Source organism: Gracilinanus agilis, chromosome 1 (genome assembly GCF_016433145.1).
Source record: "Gracilinanus agilis isolate LMUSP501 chromosome 1, AgileGrace, whole genome shotgun sequence".
NCBI lineage: Eukaryota > Metazoa > Chordata > Mammalia > Didelphimorphia > Didelphidae > Gracilinanus > Gracilinanus agilis.
This window is the reverse complement of record NC_058130.1, coordinates 205,725,616-205,738,631: the sequence shown is the minus strand read 5'-3', so window position 1 is coordinate 205,738,631 and position 13,016 is coordinate 205,725,616. Positions and strand designations below refer to the sequence as shown.

Sequence of the window (13,016 nt, the reverse complement as noted above, 5' to 3'; positions counted from 1 at the left end):
GGGTCACACAGCTAGAACTCCTCCGAAGTCACTTTTGAATCCGGGCCCTCCCTTGTTTCTAGGTCTGGTGTCTAATCCATTGTGCTACCTGGCTGTCTTTAGGTCATCATATTATTCTGGGCTGGGGTTCATCGGCTTCACCAAGTTGCTACCTGGCACACAAAAGAATTCAGAATTCCTGTTCTCTGGAGGCAGTTATGTAACTCAGTGGAGTGAGAGCTAGGTCCTGGGTTCAAATTTGACATTTACGTACTTCCTAGCTGTGTGACTCTAGGTAAGTCACTTAACCCCCATTTCCCAGCCCTTACCACTCAGTATTGATTATAGAGCATAAGATAAATGCTTTGGGGGAAGAAAAAAAAAAAGAATTCCTGCTCTAACCCAAAAAGTAGAGTTCCCACACATGGATAAAAAGACAAGTTATGTCCTCAAAATCTCAATGCGCATGCTCCAAGTGGATCACGCACGCGCAGTTTCCCGGGCTCCGAGGCGGCATTCCTCGAAATGGACCTCTAGACAGCGCTTCACGGGGTGCGCGTGCGCACTCATGCAGAACCAGCGTCCCTCGCGGCCACCGTGAGCCTCAGCACCGCACGAGTGTCGGGGCTATTGCGCCTGTGCGCGACCCCGATCGTATGCGGCCGTGGGGGCGGAGCGGCGCAAGCGCCCTGCGAGGTTTAGGACCTGGAGCGTAAACAAGAGACGGGAAGGGATGAGGCGACAGCAGAAGTTGGAGCAGCGAGCGGCGGCGGCGGCAGTAGAAGCAGTAGCAACCACAACCACAGCAGCTGGAGGACCCACGACGCAGGAGACGACAACGACGGCGGCGGAGAGAGGGGCCTGGAGCCGACCCTGACTCCCTCGTCTCTCCCGTCCCGGGAGGTAGAGCGCCCGAGCCCAGGCCCCCCCTCTCAGCCATGAACCTGGCCAGTCAGAGCGGGGAGGCCGGCTCCAGCCAGCTGCTCTTCGCCAACTTCAACCAGGACAACACGTAAGGAAGGGCCCCGGAGAGGTGGTGAGACTGGGTGGGGTGGAAGAGGGGATCCCTCCAGAGTCCATTTCCTGTGGACGCAATTCTTTTCAGGCCTTAGGAGTGATATTCCACCCCCTCTCTCAAGCTTCCCCCCTCCCCCCCAAACCTCCTAGTGAGGGTTGGGGTGAAGGCCAGGCCTTCCCTGGGAGGCTGGGAGAGAGGTGGGGTGGGTTTGGGCCAATCACGAAAGCTTCAGGGACTATCGCTTCCTGGTGGGGGGAATCAAAGTCTTTAAGAGTTACTCTCTAGTAATTTCTTGGCTTTTTCCAGACTAGGAATGGGAGGGAGGGGGGAGTAGTTTGTCCCAGAGCTCTTTTACGTATGAAGTTTTTTTAAGAAAGTTTTTAAGAAAAGTGGGCTGGGGGATATTTTTCCTTAAACCTCATTCTAAGTTTAAATTCACACCGAAAAAAGTATATCCCTGGGGTTACCATTCTGGAATCAGCCATAAGAGTTCAAGCTGGAAAGGACCTTAGAGACAGATGAGAAAACTGAAGCCCAGAAAGGTTAACCTACTTGTCCAGAGTCACACTTTCTGAGATGGGATTTGAACCTTGGTCTTTCGGACTGAAAATCAATTGGCTTGGGATTCTTTTCTCCACTTTTCCTACTGCAGGTGGCAGTCATTTTGTAGAAGTCAATAGTGTCTTTTCTTAAGTGTTCTTGTTGCATGCATCACTGAAATCGGCAGATATGCAAGAAGGAAATTAATAATTACTTTGGTATATTGAGTATTGAACTGGAGGAAAAACTTAAGTGTATAAAAAAATCGGGGCATTATTTTGGTGTTCATTGAGGCTCTTGAGCCTTTTTGTTCTGAGAAGATGTCATGGGAATGTATAGGACACAAGCCCTTAGAGTTGGAAAAAGAAAGGATGGCTGGGCTGTTAATGAGATTCTTCAGAAGTTGGTTCTGAGAATCTATGAAGATAGTTAAGAGATGAGATTGCTGAAGATTCCTGACTTATTGGACTAAGAGGGAGGAGAGCCATCTTGAGAAGTGAGTAAGAGGAAATGATGTAAGGGTGGTGGAGGAGTGTGTCATTTGGCTCTATCCAGAGTAATTGTTGGTCCTTAGATTTTGTCTTACTGAATGTAATCAATACAGTAGCAAACTAGAAATTGAATGCTTATTTCAATTAGACTTGAATCTAGAAGGAGCACACTCTCCTGAACAGGAGAAATGGAGCTGCAAAATTAGGTAGTATAGTTGGTTACATTAGACAATCAATCATACATTTGGACCAGGGACTTTGGAGATCACTGATTCTTAAACCTCATTTTAAGAAATGAAGGAACTGGGTCAGCTAGGTGGCTCAGTGACTAGCATGCAAGTTCTATAGACAAGGGAAGTCCTGAGTTCAAATTTGGCCTCTTACTAGCCTACTACATTTACTAAGCTGTGTGACCCTGGGTCACCACCACCCCTTAAGCCTTTGAATAGGTACTTAGTTTCAATCCTAAAACAGAAGATAAGGATTAAAAAAAAAAGATAAATGAGGAAATTGAGACTCAGAAAAGCAAAATATTTGGGCAAGGTCATTCAGCTTGTTATTGATAAAACGAAAATTATTAAAAAAAAATAACTCTTACCTTCTAATTCTAAGTATCAGTTCCAAGGCAGAAGAGAAGGGCCAGGTGATAGGGTCTAAGTGATTTGCCCAAGGTCACACAGGAAGATTTGAACCCAAGATTTTTCCATCTCTAGGTCTGGCTCTTTATCCACTGAGCCACCTAGTTGCCCCCTCAACAAGCTTTATTTTCCAAGCACCTACCAACACTGTGCTATAGAACCAGTGTTCTGATTTATAGTGCAATGTTTCTTCTGTTAACACTGATTTCTTTACTGTATTGAATAGTCAAGGAAGATAAGGTTTACAAAATGTAATGTTTTAAAGAGATATATGACTATAGGCCAAGGCTTCTAACATATTTTTGCAACAAAAAACATTTTAATGAAATAATTTTGAGACCATTTCACGAACCATTATTTGAACTGGTATTCTGCATTACAAATATTCAGTACAACAAAAAAATAATTTGGGCAGTCTGTTACAGGTTAATTTCATTATTCATAATGATGGGGAATTCTAACATTTCCACTAGTAAAATTTACATTTGAAGTCATTAATATTTTGAGTGAAATCAGTATTACCTTAGGTAATGTATAGAATTTAAACATTTTGCATAATCACTAACTTTTTTTACCTTTTTTTTTTTGTTTTTTTTTTTTAAACCCTTAACTTCTGTGTATTGGCTCCTAGGTGGAAGAGTGGTAAGGGTGGGCAATGGGGGTCAAGTGACTTGCCCAGGGTCACACAGCTGGGAAGTGTCTGAGGCCTGCTTTGAACCTAGGACCTCCTATCTCTCAATCCACCGAGCTACCCAGCTGCCCCCTTACCTTGTTAAATTGGAACTCAGTAATTGCAAAGCATTCTTGTTGCTTTTAAGTTGCCTTTTGAATCTACAAAATGGAAAAAAATACATAATTCTTTTATCATAGAACAGTTTTGAAAATTAAAAGGGAAAGCATTAGAGAAATGCTCTCCTTTTAGCCTGGTTCTGAACCCTTCATGATTATATGCTATTTGTCCTTTCAGCATAATTTCTGAACTTTCTGTAAAGTTTCTATAAAAATAAAAATTCTTGGGCTTGGGCCCATGAATATGGATGGGAAAAATTTTATGTATTTTCTTACACTTTTCAACCAAAATTTAGCATTTCCTTCAATTAAGAAACATTCTGAGAAGGTTCACCATATTGCCAAAGGCATCAATGGCAGATAAAAGGTTAAGAACACTTGCTTTCTATAGGGACCTTCAAAAGTTATTAATGGGGAGTATTCTGTGGTTCTTTTTCTTAAATAAAAGAAAGTGAAGAGTGTTATGTTACAGTATAACTTTTATTTCTTAATATTAAAGTTTATAAGGTTAAACTGTGTAAAGAGATAACAAACTAAAGTAGCTGAATGAAGAAAGACCTCAAGTTTTAAAATTTTTATTACTTTATATTAAAGAAACAAGTCTGTAAGAAAAAGCAGTTTTAGAACAAAAATATCTATCTTTTTTAGAGGCCCCTGCAACTTAACCAAATTCACTTATCTCATTTTCATTTAAGAATAGTTTGAAACCTATTTTACTTTTAAAAAACATAGCTAGGATTCTGTAACTATAGTGTGTTTTCATGATTAACAAGATTTCATTTTTTATGGCTTTGCTATTTCATCCTATCTTTTGTTATAGTGCAACTTTTCTGATTTTCTGATTTCCTTATGTCTTATCCTCAAGCCTAAATGATTTTTTTCTTTACTTTTTGTGATTTGTTCAAAGTTTGCTTGACAGTTAACTTTGTCTTGCCCTTTTCATCCCTCTTGTTTGAAATTGATCACTTGAATGAAAAAGCAGTTGTTAACAGCCAGAGAATCCCTATTCTCAGAGAGCTCAAAAAGTTCTAATTGGGAGATGCACTATCCTATAAAGAACTATTTGACCAATTGTAGGTAAGACCTAGGGGTCAGGTGTCTGAGATTCTATGTATGAAGTTGGAGAGTATAGCAGAGCAGTCCTTAAGACTCAGTGGCAAGGCAGATGAGGTCAAGTGATCTTCCATCTTACTGTTAAAAGTTAGTAACACTGTTTTTATCAAAATAGAATAATAATATGTACTCCTAAGGAGCTTACAGTCTGAGTGAAGACAATAACATATATTAACATACAGATGAAATTATATACAGCATGTACCTATGAAGATAAGTGTAAATAAATGCAAAGTACTTTAATTAGTTTGGGAAGGGGAGACAATTTGAATTAGAAAGGCTTCATGTGGTAGGTAGTGCTTCTTGGAAGAAGAAAAGAATTCTATGATGCTGAGGTTAAGGGAAAGACAGCTCTATCGAGGAACAGACCATTTTGGTTGGATCAGTGCTGGCAGTAGTGTACAGTGAGGCTATGGAAAGATACATTGGAGCAAAGTTTGTAAAGGGCTATAAAAACTTCAGCAGCCACTGAAGAAGAGTTTGGGACTGAGATGATCATATACAAACTTAAAAAAGATCTCTGTAGAATGACCTGAAAAGGCTTTAGCCTTGAGGCAGGTAACCCAATTAAACTGTTCTGATAATATGGAGGTGCTGAGGCCCTGAATTAAAGTAGTTCTAAGTAAAGATTTTGGGAACTGATTCCAAAAGTAGAGTGAGAAAGGCTGATGAATAGTCAAGGATGCTGAGATCATTAAATTGGTTGACTTTGAAAGAAAAAGGAAAGTTTAGAGCAGTGGTTCCCAAACTTTTTTTGCCTACTGCCCCCTTTCCAGAAAAAATATTACTTAGCCCCCTGGAAATTAATTTTTAAAAATTTAATAGCAATTAGTAGGAAAGATAAATGCACCTGTGGCCGGCACAGCTCTCCTGGATTGCTGCAGCACACACCAGGGGGTGGTAGTGCCCACTTTGGGAATCACTGGTTTAGAGGAAAGGTAAGTTTGGGAGGAAAGATAGGGAATTCCATTTTGGCCATTTTGTGTGTCAGTGGGATATCTAGAGTTTTCCCATTTTCCTTTAGTAATTTTTAATTTTAACTTTTTCTAAAATTAAAAAAACTCAACAAATAAGTTTCCATATACAAGTATAACATAGAGAATTGCACTTGAAGCTGCAAATATATTTTTGCTTTTGTTTTAAATATATACTAAACATATTCAAAACCATCCTGCTCGAATGCATTTCCTATTGACCTCTTCCATTTTAATGATCCTCTTCTTACCTTTTTTATGTTAACCCTGTCAGTAGCCTTCACCACCACCATCCCCATCCCTGCCACCCCCATTGAGAGAAAAACCAAACCCTGTATAAAATATGAATGGTCAAGCAAAACAAATTTGACTCTGTCTTGAGTTTATTACCTCTGTCAAGAGGGGGTGGCATGTTTCATCATTGGTCCTGTGAAATCCTTGTTGATCATTGTATTGATCAGAGTTCTTAAATAATTTTTCTTTACAATATTGTTGCTGTATAGATTTGTGTTCTGGAGCAGAAGCTCCCTTTGTTTATCAGTTCACGGAAGTATTTCCTGATTTCTCATAAGCCTTCCCTTTTTATCATTTCTTAGAGTGTAGTAGATACTCCATCCATTCCCCACTTAATAGACACTCCCTTAGTTTCTAGTTCTTTGCCAATACAGAAAAGAGCTCCTATAAATATTTTTATACATATGTGGCTTTTTCTTTGATCTCTTGTAGTAGAAGCCTAGTAGTAGTACTAGGTGAAAGTACTATGGGTGAAAGGAAATTTACAAGTTAATAACTTGTGGGGGTATAGTTACAAATTGTTTTCTAGAATGCCTGGACCGATTCAAAGCTCTTAAGTGTGTTTTTCTGCCTTTTTTTCCCTTCTAACATGTTTATTTTCCCTTTTTTTTTGCCAATGACTTTCTGATTTGAAGTAGAACTTTATAGTTGCTTAATTTGCATTTTCCTAATAGTGATTTGGAACATTTTTTTCTTTATTTCTCTAGGTAGGTCATATTTCTTTTTGAGAGCTCCCCGTTTATATCCTTTGACCTTTTATCTATTGAGGAATGACTCCTGTTCTGTTTGAATCATTCCCCCAATGTATCAAATATCAGACCTTTATTAGAAAATTTCTGCAGAAAATTTTCCCATTTAAGTTTTTTCTTTCTAGATTTTATTGCTTCATTTTTGTTGTGCAAAAGCTTCAATTTTACATAATCAAAATTGTCCCTTTTGTCTTCATTGACCTTATCCCTTGATTGGTCATGATCTCATCTCCACCCTTAGATCTAATAGACATTTCCTCCTTTACTCCTTTTGTTTATGATATGACCTTTTATAACTAATTATGTGCTATCCTTTTGCTCTGAAAATTTTTATTGATTAATTTAGAAAATTTTTCCATGGTTACGTGATTCATGTTCTTTTCCTCTCCTCCCACTCCCCCTCCCATTCCACTTGGTCTTACATGTGTCATTGATCAAGACCTATTTCCATGTTGATATTTGCTCTACAGTGATCACTTCACATCCCCATCTAACCCATCTGATCAAGCAGTTGTTTTTCTTCTGTGTTTTTACTTCCAGTTTTCTCTGGATGTGAATAGCATTCTTTCTCATAGGTCCCTCAGAAATGTCTTGGATCATTGCATTTCTACTAGTAAAGAAGTCCATTACATTCGATTGTGCCACAGTGTATTAGTCTGTTTATGGTTCTCCTGGTTCTGCTCCTTCACTCTGCATCACTGCTCCCACAGTTCTTTTTCTGGATATGGTTAGCGTTCTTTCTCATAAGTCCCTCAGAATTGTCCTGGGTCATTGCATTGCTGCTAGTAGAGAAGTCCATTACATTCAATTTTACCACAGTGTATTGGTCTCTGTGTACCATGTTCTCCTGGTTCTGCTTCTTTCACGCTGCATAAATTCCTGGAGGTCATTCCAGTTCACATGGAATTCCTCCAGTTCATTATTCCTTTTAGCATAATAGTATTCCATCACCAGCAGATACCACAATTTGTTTAACCATTTTCCAATTGAAGGGTATCCACTCATTTTCTAATTTTGTGCCCCCACAAAGAGCGCAGATATAAATACTTTTGTACAAGTATTTTTCCTTATGATCTCTTTGGGGTATAGGCAGGCAGTCTTTTGAAGCCCTTTGGGCATAGTTCCAAATTACCATCCAAAATGGTTGGATCAATTCACAACTCCACCAGCAATGCATTAATGTCTCTGGTATCCTTTTGGAACTTAATCTTGATGTTTACTGTGAGATGTTGATCTGAACCTAATAAAACCAGCTTATTTTCCAGCTTCCTAGGAGTTTTTGTTGCATGTTGAGTCCTGTCCAATAATTGGGGTCTTTAGTTATCAAACAAGTATGTTTGCTTCTATATATGTTGGGTAATTAACTTCTAATTAAAAACATTTTATTTTAAGAAACCCTTACCTTCCATCTTAGAATCAGTATTATGTATTGATTCTAAGGCAGAAGAGTGGTAAGAGCTAGACAGTGGGGGCCTAGTGACTTATCCAGGGCCACACAGCTAGGAAGTATCTGAGGCAAGATTTGAACCACCCAGATGTCGTCAACTTTTCTAATTTTTAACCAGTGTCAAATAAATTGCATTACTTTGTAGTATGGCATTTTTAGTTGAAACTTTTTGTTTCCTTCATATGTAAATATAAATAAAATGTCAAATTTGTTCTTCTAGATTATAGTTTCATGACTCACATTTATATAGTATTTTGTAATTATAAAATACTTTAACATATCTTATATAAATTATTATATATAATATGTAATATTATATATATTATATTCTATATAAACATAATAACACATAACAGCTTTGTAAAAAATAACTATGAGAATTATCTTAATTTTTACTGTTGGGGAAACGTATGCTTGAATCTGGCTTTTGTTTCTGGTCCTGTACTTCATTTTCTCTTTATATGGTCTAAGTGATGCTTAAAATGATTTATAATAACTGGTTCTTATCCCATCTATTGCTACTTAATTTGTTTTTATTTTTTCCCCCATTTTTATTGTGTTTTCTTGGTCTTTATTTTCTTCCAGTAATGTTGTGGAGTGTAGTAATCAAGGAAAAATAATTTAGGTTTTCACTGAAAAAGAATTCTCTAGAATTCTCATAGAGAAGTATTCTCTATGTAATTACCTTATATTTGTGTAGGTCCTTTTAACTTTTTGGTAGCAGTTGTTATGGTGGGTGATAACATGATATACTTTATTACAAAATTGCCCTATTGGTCCATGGCTATCCTTATTTCAAGCTAACTTTCTGACACTATAGCATCCTGACACTTTGGGGCAACAATTTACAGTCTTATTGAACTATAGGTACAGGTAAAAATCTTCTGTTAACCATAATGCAATCATAATTAAACATTTTTAGCATGTGAATATGTGAATCCTCTTAGATGATCAGTTTTGCTAAGTGCAGTACTGTAACAAATGAGGTCAGGCAAATCTTCACCATTTTATGACTATCTACAAATTTCCTGGCTGTGAGGATATGTGTCATATCTTTAATATACATTCTATTTTCTCCTTTTATCACCTCACTTCCTTTAAAATAACAAGTTCTTGATTTGTTTTGCATCTCTAGTGGTCTTACACACAGTAGGCTAGTTTCCCAGTTGGAAATGTAATTTTGCATTTTATCATCTGTAAAAAGGTATATGACAGTGAATAGAGTAAGTTAGCAGTCATATCACACATCTGACACATGGCCTCAGGCAAATCACTTGACTTAAGTGTCTATGCAGATCTCTTAAGATTATATAGGTATAGAAAAGTTCCCTAGTATGTGTCATTAATTTTAAACCATGTTTTGACTATTTCTAATAATTTAATTCTTTTCTAGATCCTTAGCTGTTGGGAGTAAATCTGGTTACAAATTCTTCTCCCTTTCTTCTGTGGATAAGCTGGAACAGATTTATGAATGTAGTAAGTATTCTGTTTTCTCCTTTTTGCATTTCATCTAAGCTCATTTGTTTTATCATAAAGGCTCCTAGGACATTGTGAGTACAGAATCACTAATTTTCTTGTGTTATGCTGTACTATCTTGGTATTAGTCTATATTATGCAGTTAAAAAGTAGTATCAACTTTGGGATGGTAAGCTTCTTTGTAAGAGTTAAGTTATGAGTGGGAGATTTCAGTTCATTATGGGAGACTTATTTTGTTAATTATGAATAATTCTGGTGGATAAAGGTGAAATCAGCACATTAAAATGTCTGAACCATTCTCTTGCAACATTGCCATTTGAGAATGAAACTTCTTGATAGAATAATCTGAGAATCTTTAGATTTATTTCTTAAAACACTGGGTTAGCAAATTAACCAATTTAATGATTTAGTTCTTTTGTATTACATTGTTGCTATTTGGGCACTTCCCTTTTCCTTTCCCTACTCAGATTTTTCTGATAAGGCAAAAATTTAACTGCTAGCTTGTTAAGCCAAATAATGATTACATGTTTTACAGACTGACCCAACAAGGTGGAATACAGATGACTATTTAACACTGAAAGAATGATCAAAAAGCAAATGTTCTATGGCTTTACTTATTGAATGCTTTGCCTTTATTTTATTTTTTATTTTGAACATTAAGATCTTTTTTTTGTGGCCTTTAGGAATTTGTATTAGCTTCTGGAAGTGATGTCATTGTTTCCCAGCCTCTTTTCTATAAAGAAGCTGAAAACAAAGCATACTTTTTTACAAGATACAAGATATATCACTGCTTTTATACACACACACACACACACACACACACACACACACACACACACACACACACACANCTGCTTTTATACACACACACACACACACACACACACACACACACACACACACACACAACATTCTTTCCCTTTTTCTCTTGATCCAGTAGGAATTGAATTTCATTACTTTTGGAAACAAGCAAATCTGTGGCTCGTCTTCACTTAAATTGTTAGAAGGATGTTTCAGACTGAGCACTATTAAAGAAATAATTCAGTTAGACATTTAATTTAAAAGAAATTTATTGCTGTTTTCATTTTGTTGTAGACTATATAGTGGTTGAATCCTATTTTGTGTGTGTGTGTGTGTGTGTGTATAGGAAGAGTGATTTAATGAACCCCTAAGACAAATCTTTTATATTGGTTTTGATCACTTTATAGCAGAGTAAAAAAATCAGAGTTCATCTCAGTTGATGTAGAACAGTGATTCCCTAAGTGGGCGCCACCGCCCCCTGGTGGGTTCTGCAGCGATCCAGATTGGGGGGGTGGTGATAGTATGTGACAGGGGGCGCTAAGTAATATTTTTTCTGGAAAAGGGGCCGTAGGCCAAAAATTTGGGAACCACTGGTATAGAAGATGCCCTTTAAGCATTTTGATAGATTGGATGTTAAATGAGTATTCACTCAAATTTTGAGATGTGTGTTCCTTGCATATATTTTACTTGGAATTCTTACATGTTTCTAATCTAGGAAAATATTCTCTATGTAAATCACATACTTCTGAAGCTTAATGTTTACAGACTTTCTTTGCTTAGTAAGAAATGTAAAGTACTAGAGATTGCTCCTTGCATTATTAGACCAAAGATTGGGGGGGGCGGCTGCATTTAGGGGGTATCTTTCTTGACTAGCTCCATTGCATTGAAAGTTGATTTTATATATAGGTTAGATTTATAATAATGGATCCTGTGTAGGAAACTCAAGTAACTTAACCTTTTTCTCTCAAGTTTTTTATAATGGTATAGCAGGCATTTTACATTTCAAGAACTTTCTAAACATCCAATCCGACATATATCATGTTGTGATGTTCATTTTTCTTTCACTGCCTTAGTATGAGAGATAATGTTCTTTGTTATAAACAGCACTGTGAGGAAATGGCCAGAAACATTGTTATCCCTAAAATGAAGTAGGACCCAACTTTTTAGATAAGGAAAAACAATTTCATCTTTTGCAAATATCACTCAGCTGAACAGTAAAAATTACATTTCCCATATTTAAACCTTTATATGACTAGCAAAAGGTGTTATTGATCCTGGTATCTTACCTTTTGTAGTAATCACTTTGTACTTCTCTTTCTTTTTCCTTCAGCTTGATCATCTATTCTTTTACTTTAGAATTCTAATATGTTAATTCTTGTTCAGTACTAATACATTTTAGGCACTCAGGTTTTGTTTTTTAGAATTAGGAAATGATTGCTCTAGCTATGGCTATTGTGTGCTGTTCACTATAGTGAACATATACTATTTAATGTATTAAATTGAAATGTTAAAAAGAATTTACTTAACAGCTGCAATAAAATTACCAACATATCTGTAACACCGAGATGTCTGAAATAAAATGCCTTCCTGAATTTCTTTGTAGATACTATAAGTTGGTTGAATCCTATTGTAGGAAGATTGTAATTTAAGTAACTCCTAAGGTGAATAGTTTGAATTAATCACTATTAGCAGAATCCATCCCAGTTGGCCTAGAAGATCCTTTTACGCATCAGAGTCGCTACAGGTTACACAGATTTGATTACACTGTCTTCTGTATGATCTGTACCACTCTTTAGCATATTAATTATGCTATATTATAGTGTTAACAAGTTTAAATGTATTCAGTTATATCTATGTAACTAGATCATAAACTTCAGAGTAGAGAACATGACTTATATTTGCATATCCCATAGCAATTATTGAATACATAGTAAACACTTGGTAAATTATCTAGCATATTACTGAGCATGTTACTACGTAACAGGTAACAACAGCCTGTTGTTCAGTTGTGTCCCACTTCTGAACTCCATATAGAATTTTCTTGGCAAAGATATATTAGAGTAGTTTGCCATCTCCTTTTCCATGTTAAGTGACTTACCAAGGATCATACAGTGCATAGTAACCGCTTAATAGTTAATTATAGAATCATGAGACCTCATTGGCTATTCTTACTATTTTATTTTGTACTTTAAATCCAAGTTTATTCCTTTAGCTCCTGGGCTAAGATGATCCTTTTTTGTTTGTACTTATTCACTCTAGGTTGTTCGAGTTAAAACTATCCTTGGTTTCTGTACAAAAATGGTCTTATTTTCTAGGTACATATAGTATCAGTATCTTGCTCTTATGTCCATGAGCTGACTTCAATTATAATCTCCAAGCACACCCTTGTTTTTTTGCTGGTAAAACTATCTTATAATTGCTTTTCTGAGAAAATTTCCTAGGCTTCAAATCTAGTCACCTCATCCTTGGCTGCTTCTCGATCTGGCTCGATCACAAATTTCTAGGTTCCTTCCCTTTTTTTATACCACCCTCCTAGCTCTTCAACATAATCTATGATGAGCATACAGGGCATTCCTTTGCCTGGCACAAAATATATTTACATCTGCTTTCAGTTCATTTTTTTTGGAGCTGTCCCAGCACTACTTTCTTTTGGAACCTTAACATACTCAAATCTTAAAAATTCCTACCTTTCCTCATCTAAAGTTCA

General features: G+C 36.7%; 1 protein-coding gene across 2 annotated transcripts in view; it reads left to right on the top strand.

Moving 5' to 3' along the window:
• Positions 1-716: 716 nt before the first annotated feature.
• The window catches only part of WIPI2 (WD repeat domain, phosphoinositide interacting 2), a 33,665-nt gene continuing 21,365 nt past the window's right edge, over positions 717-13,016 (top strand). For both annotated transcript variants that reach the window (XM_044659932.1, XM_044659931.1), the window contains exons 1-2: positions 717-991; positions 9,426-9,508. In XM_044659932.1, coding sequence (XP_044515867.1) covers positions 918-991; positions 9,426-9,508 — 157 coding nt within the window. In that variant the 5' untranslated portion in view covers positions 717-917. The remainder of the gene's footprint in view (positions 992-9,425; positions 9,509-13,016) is intronic.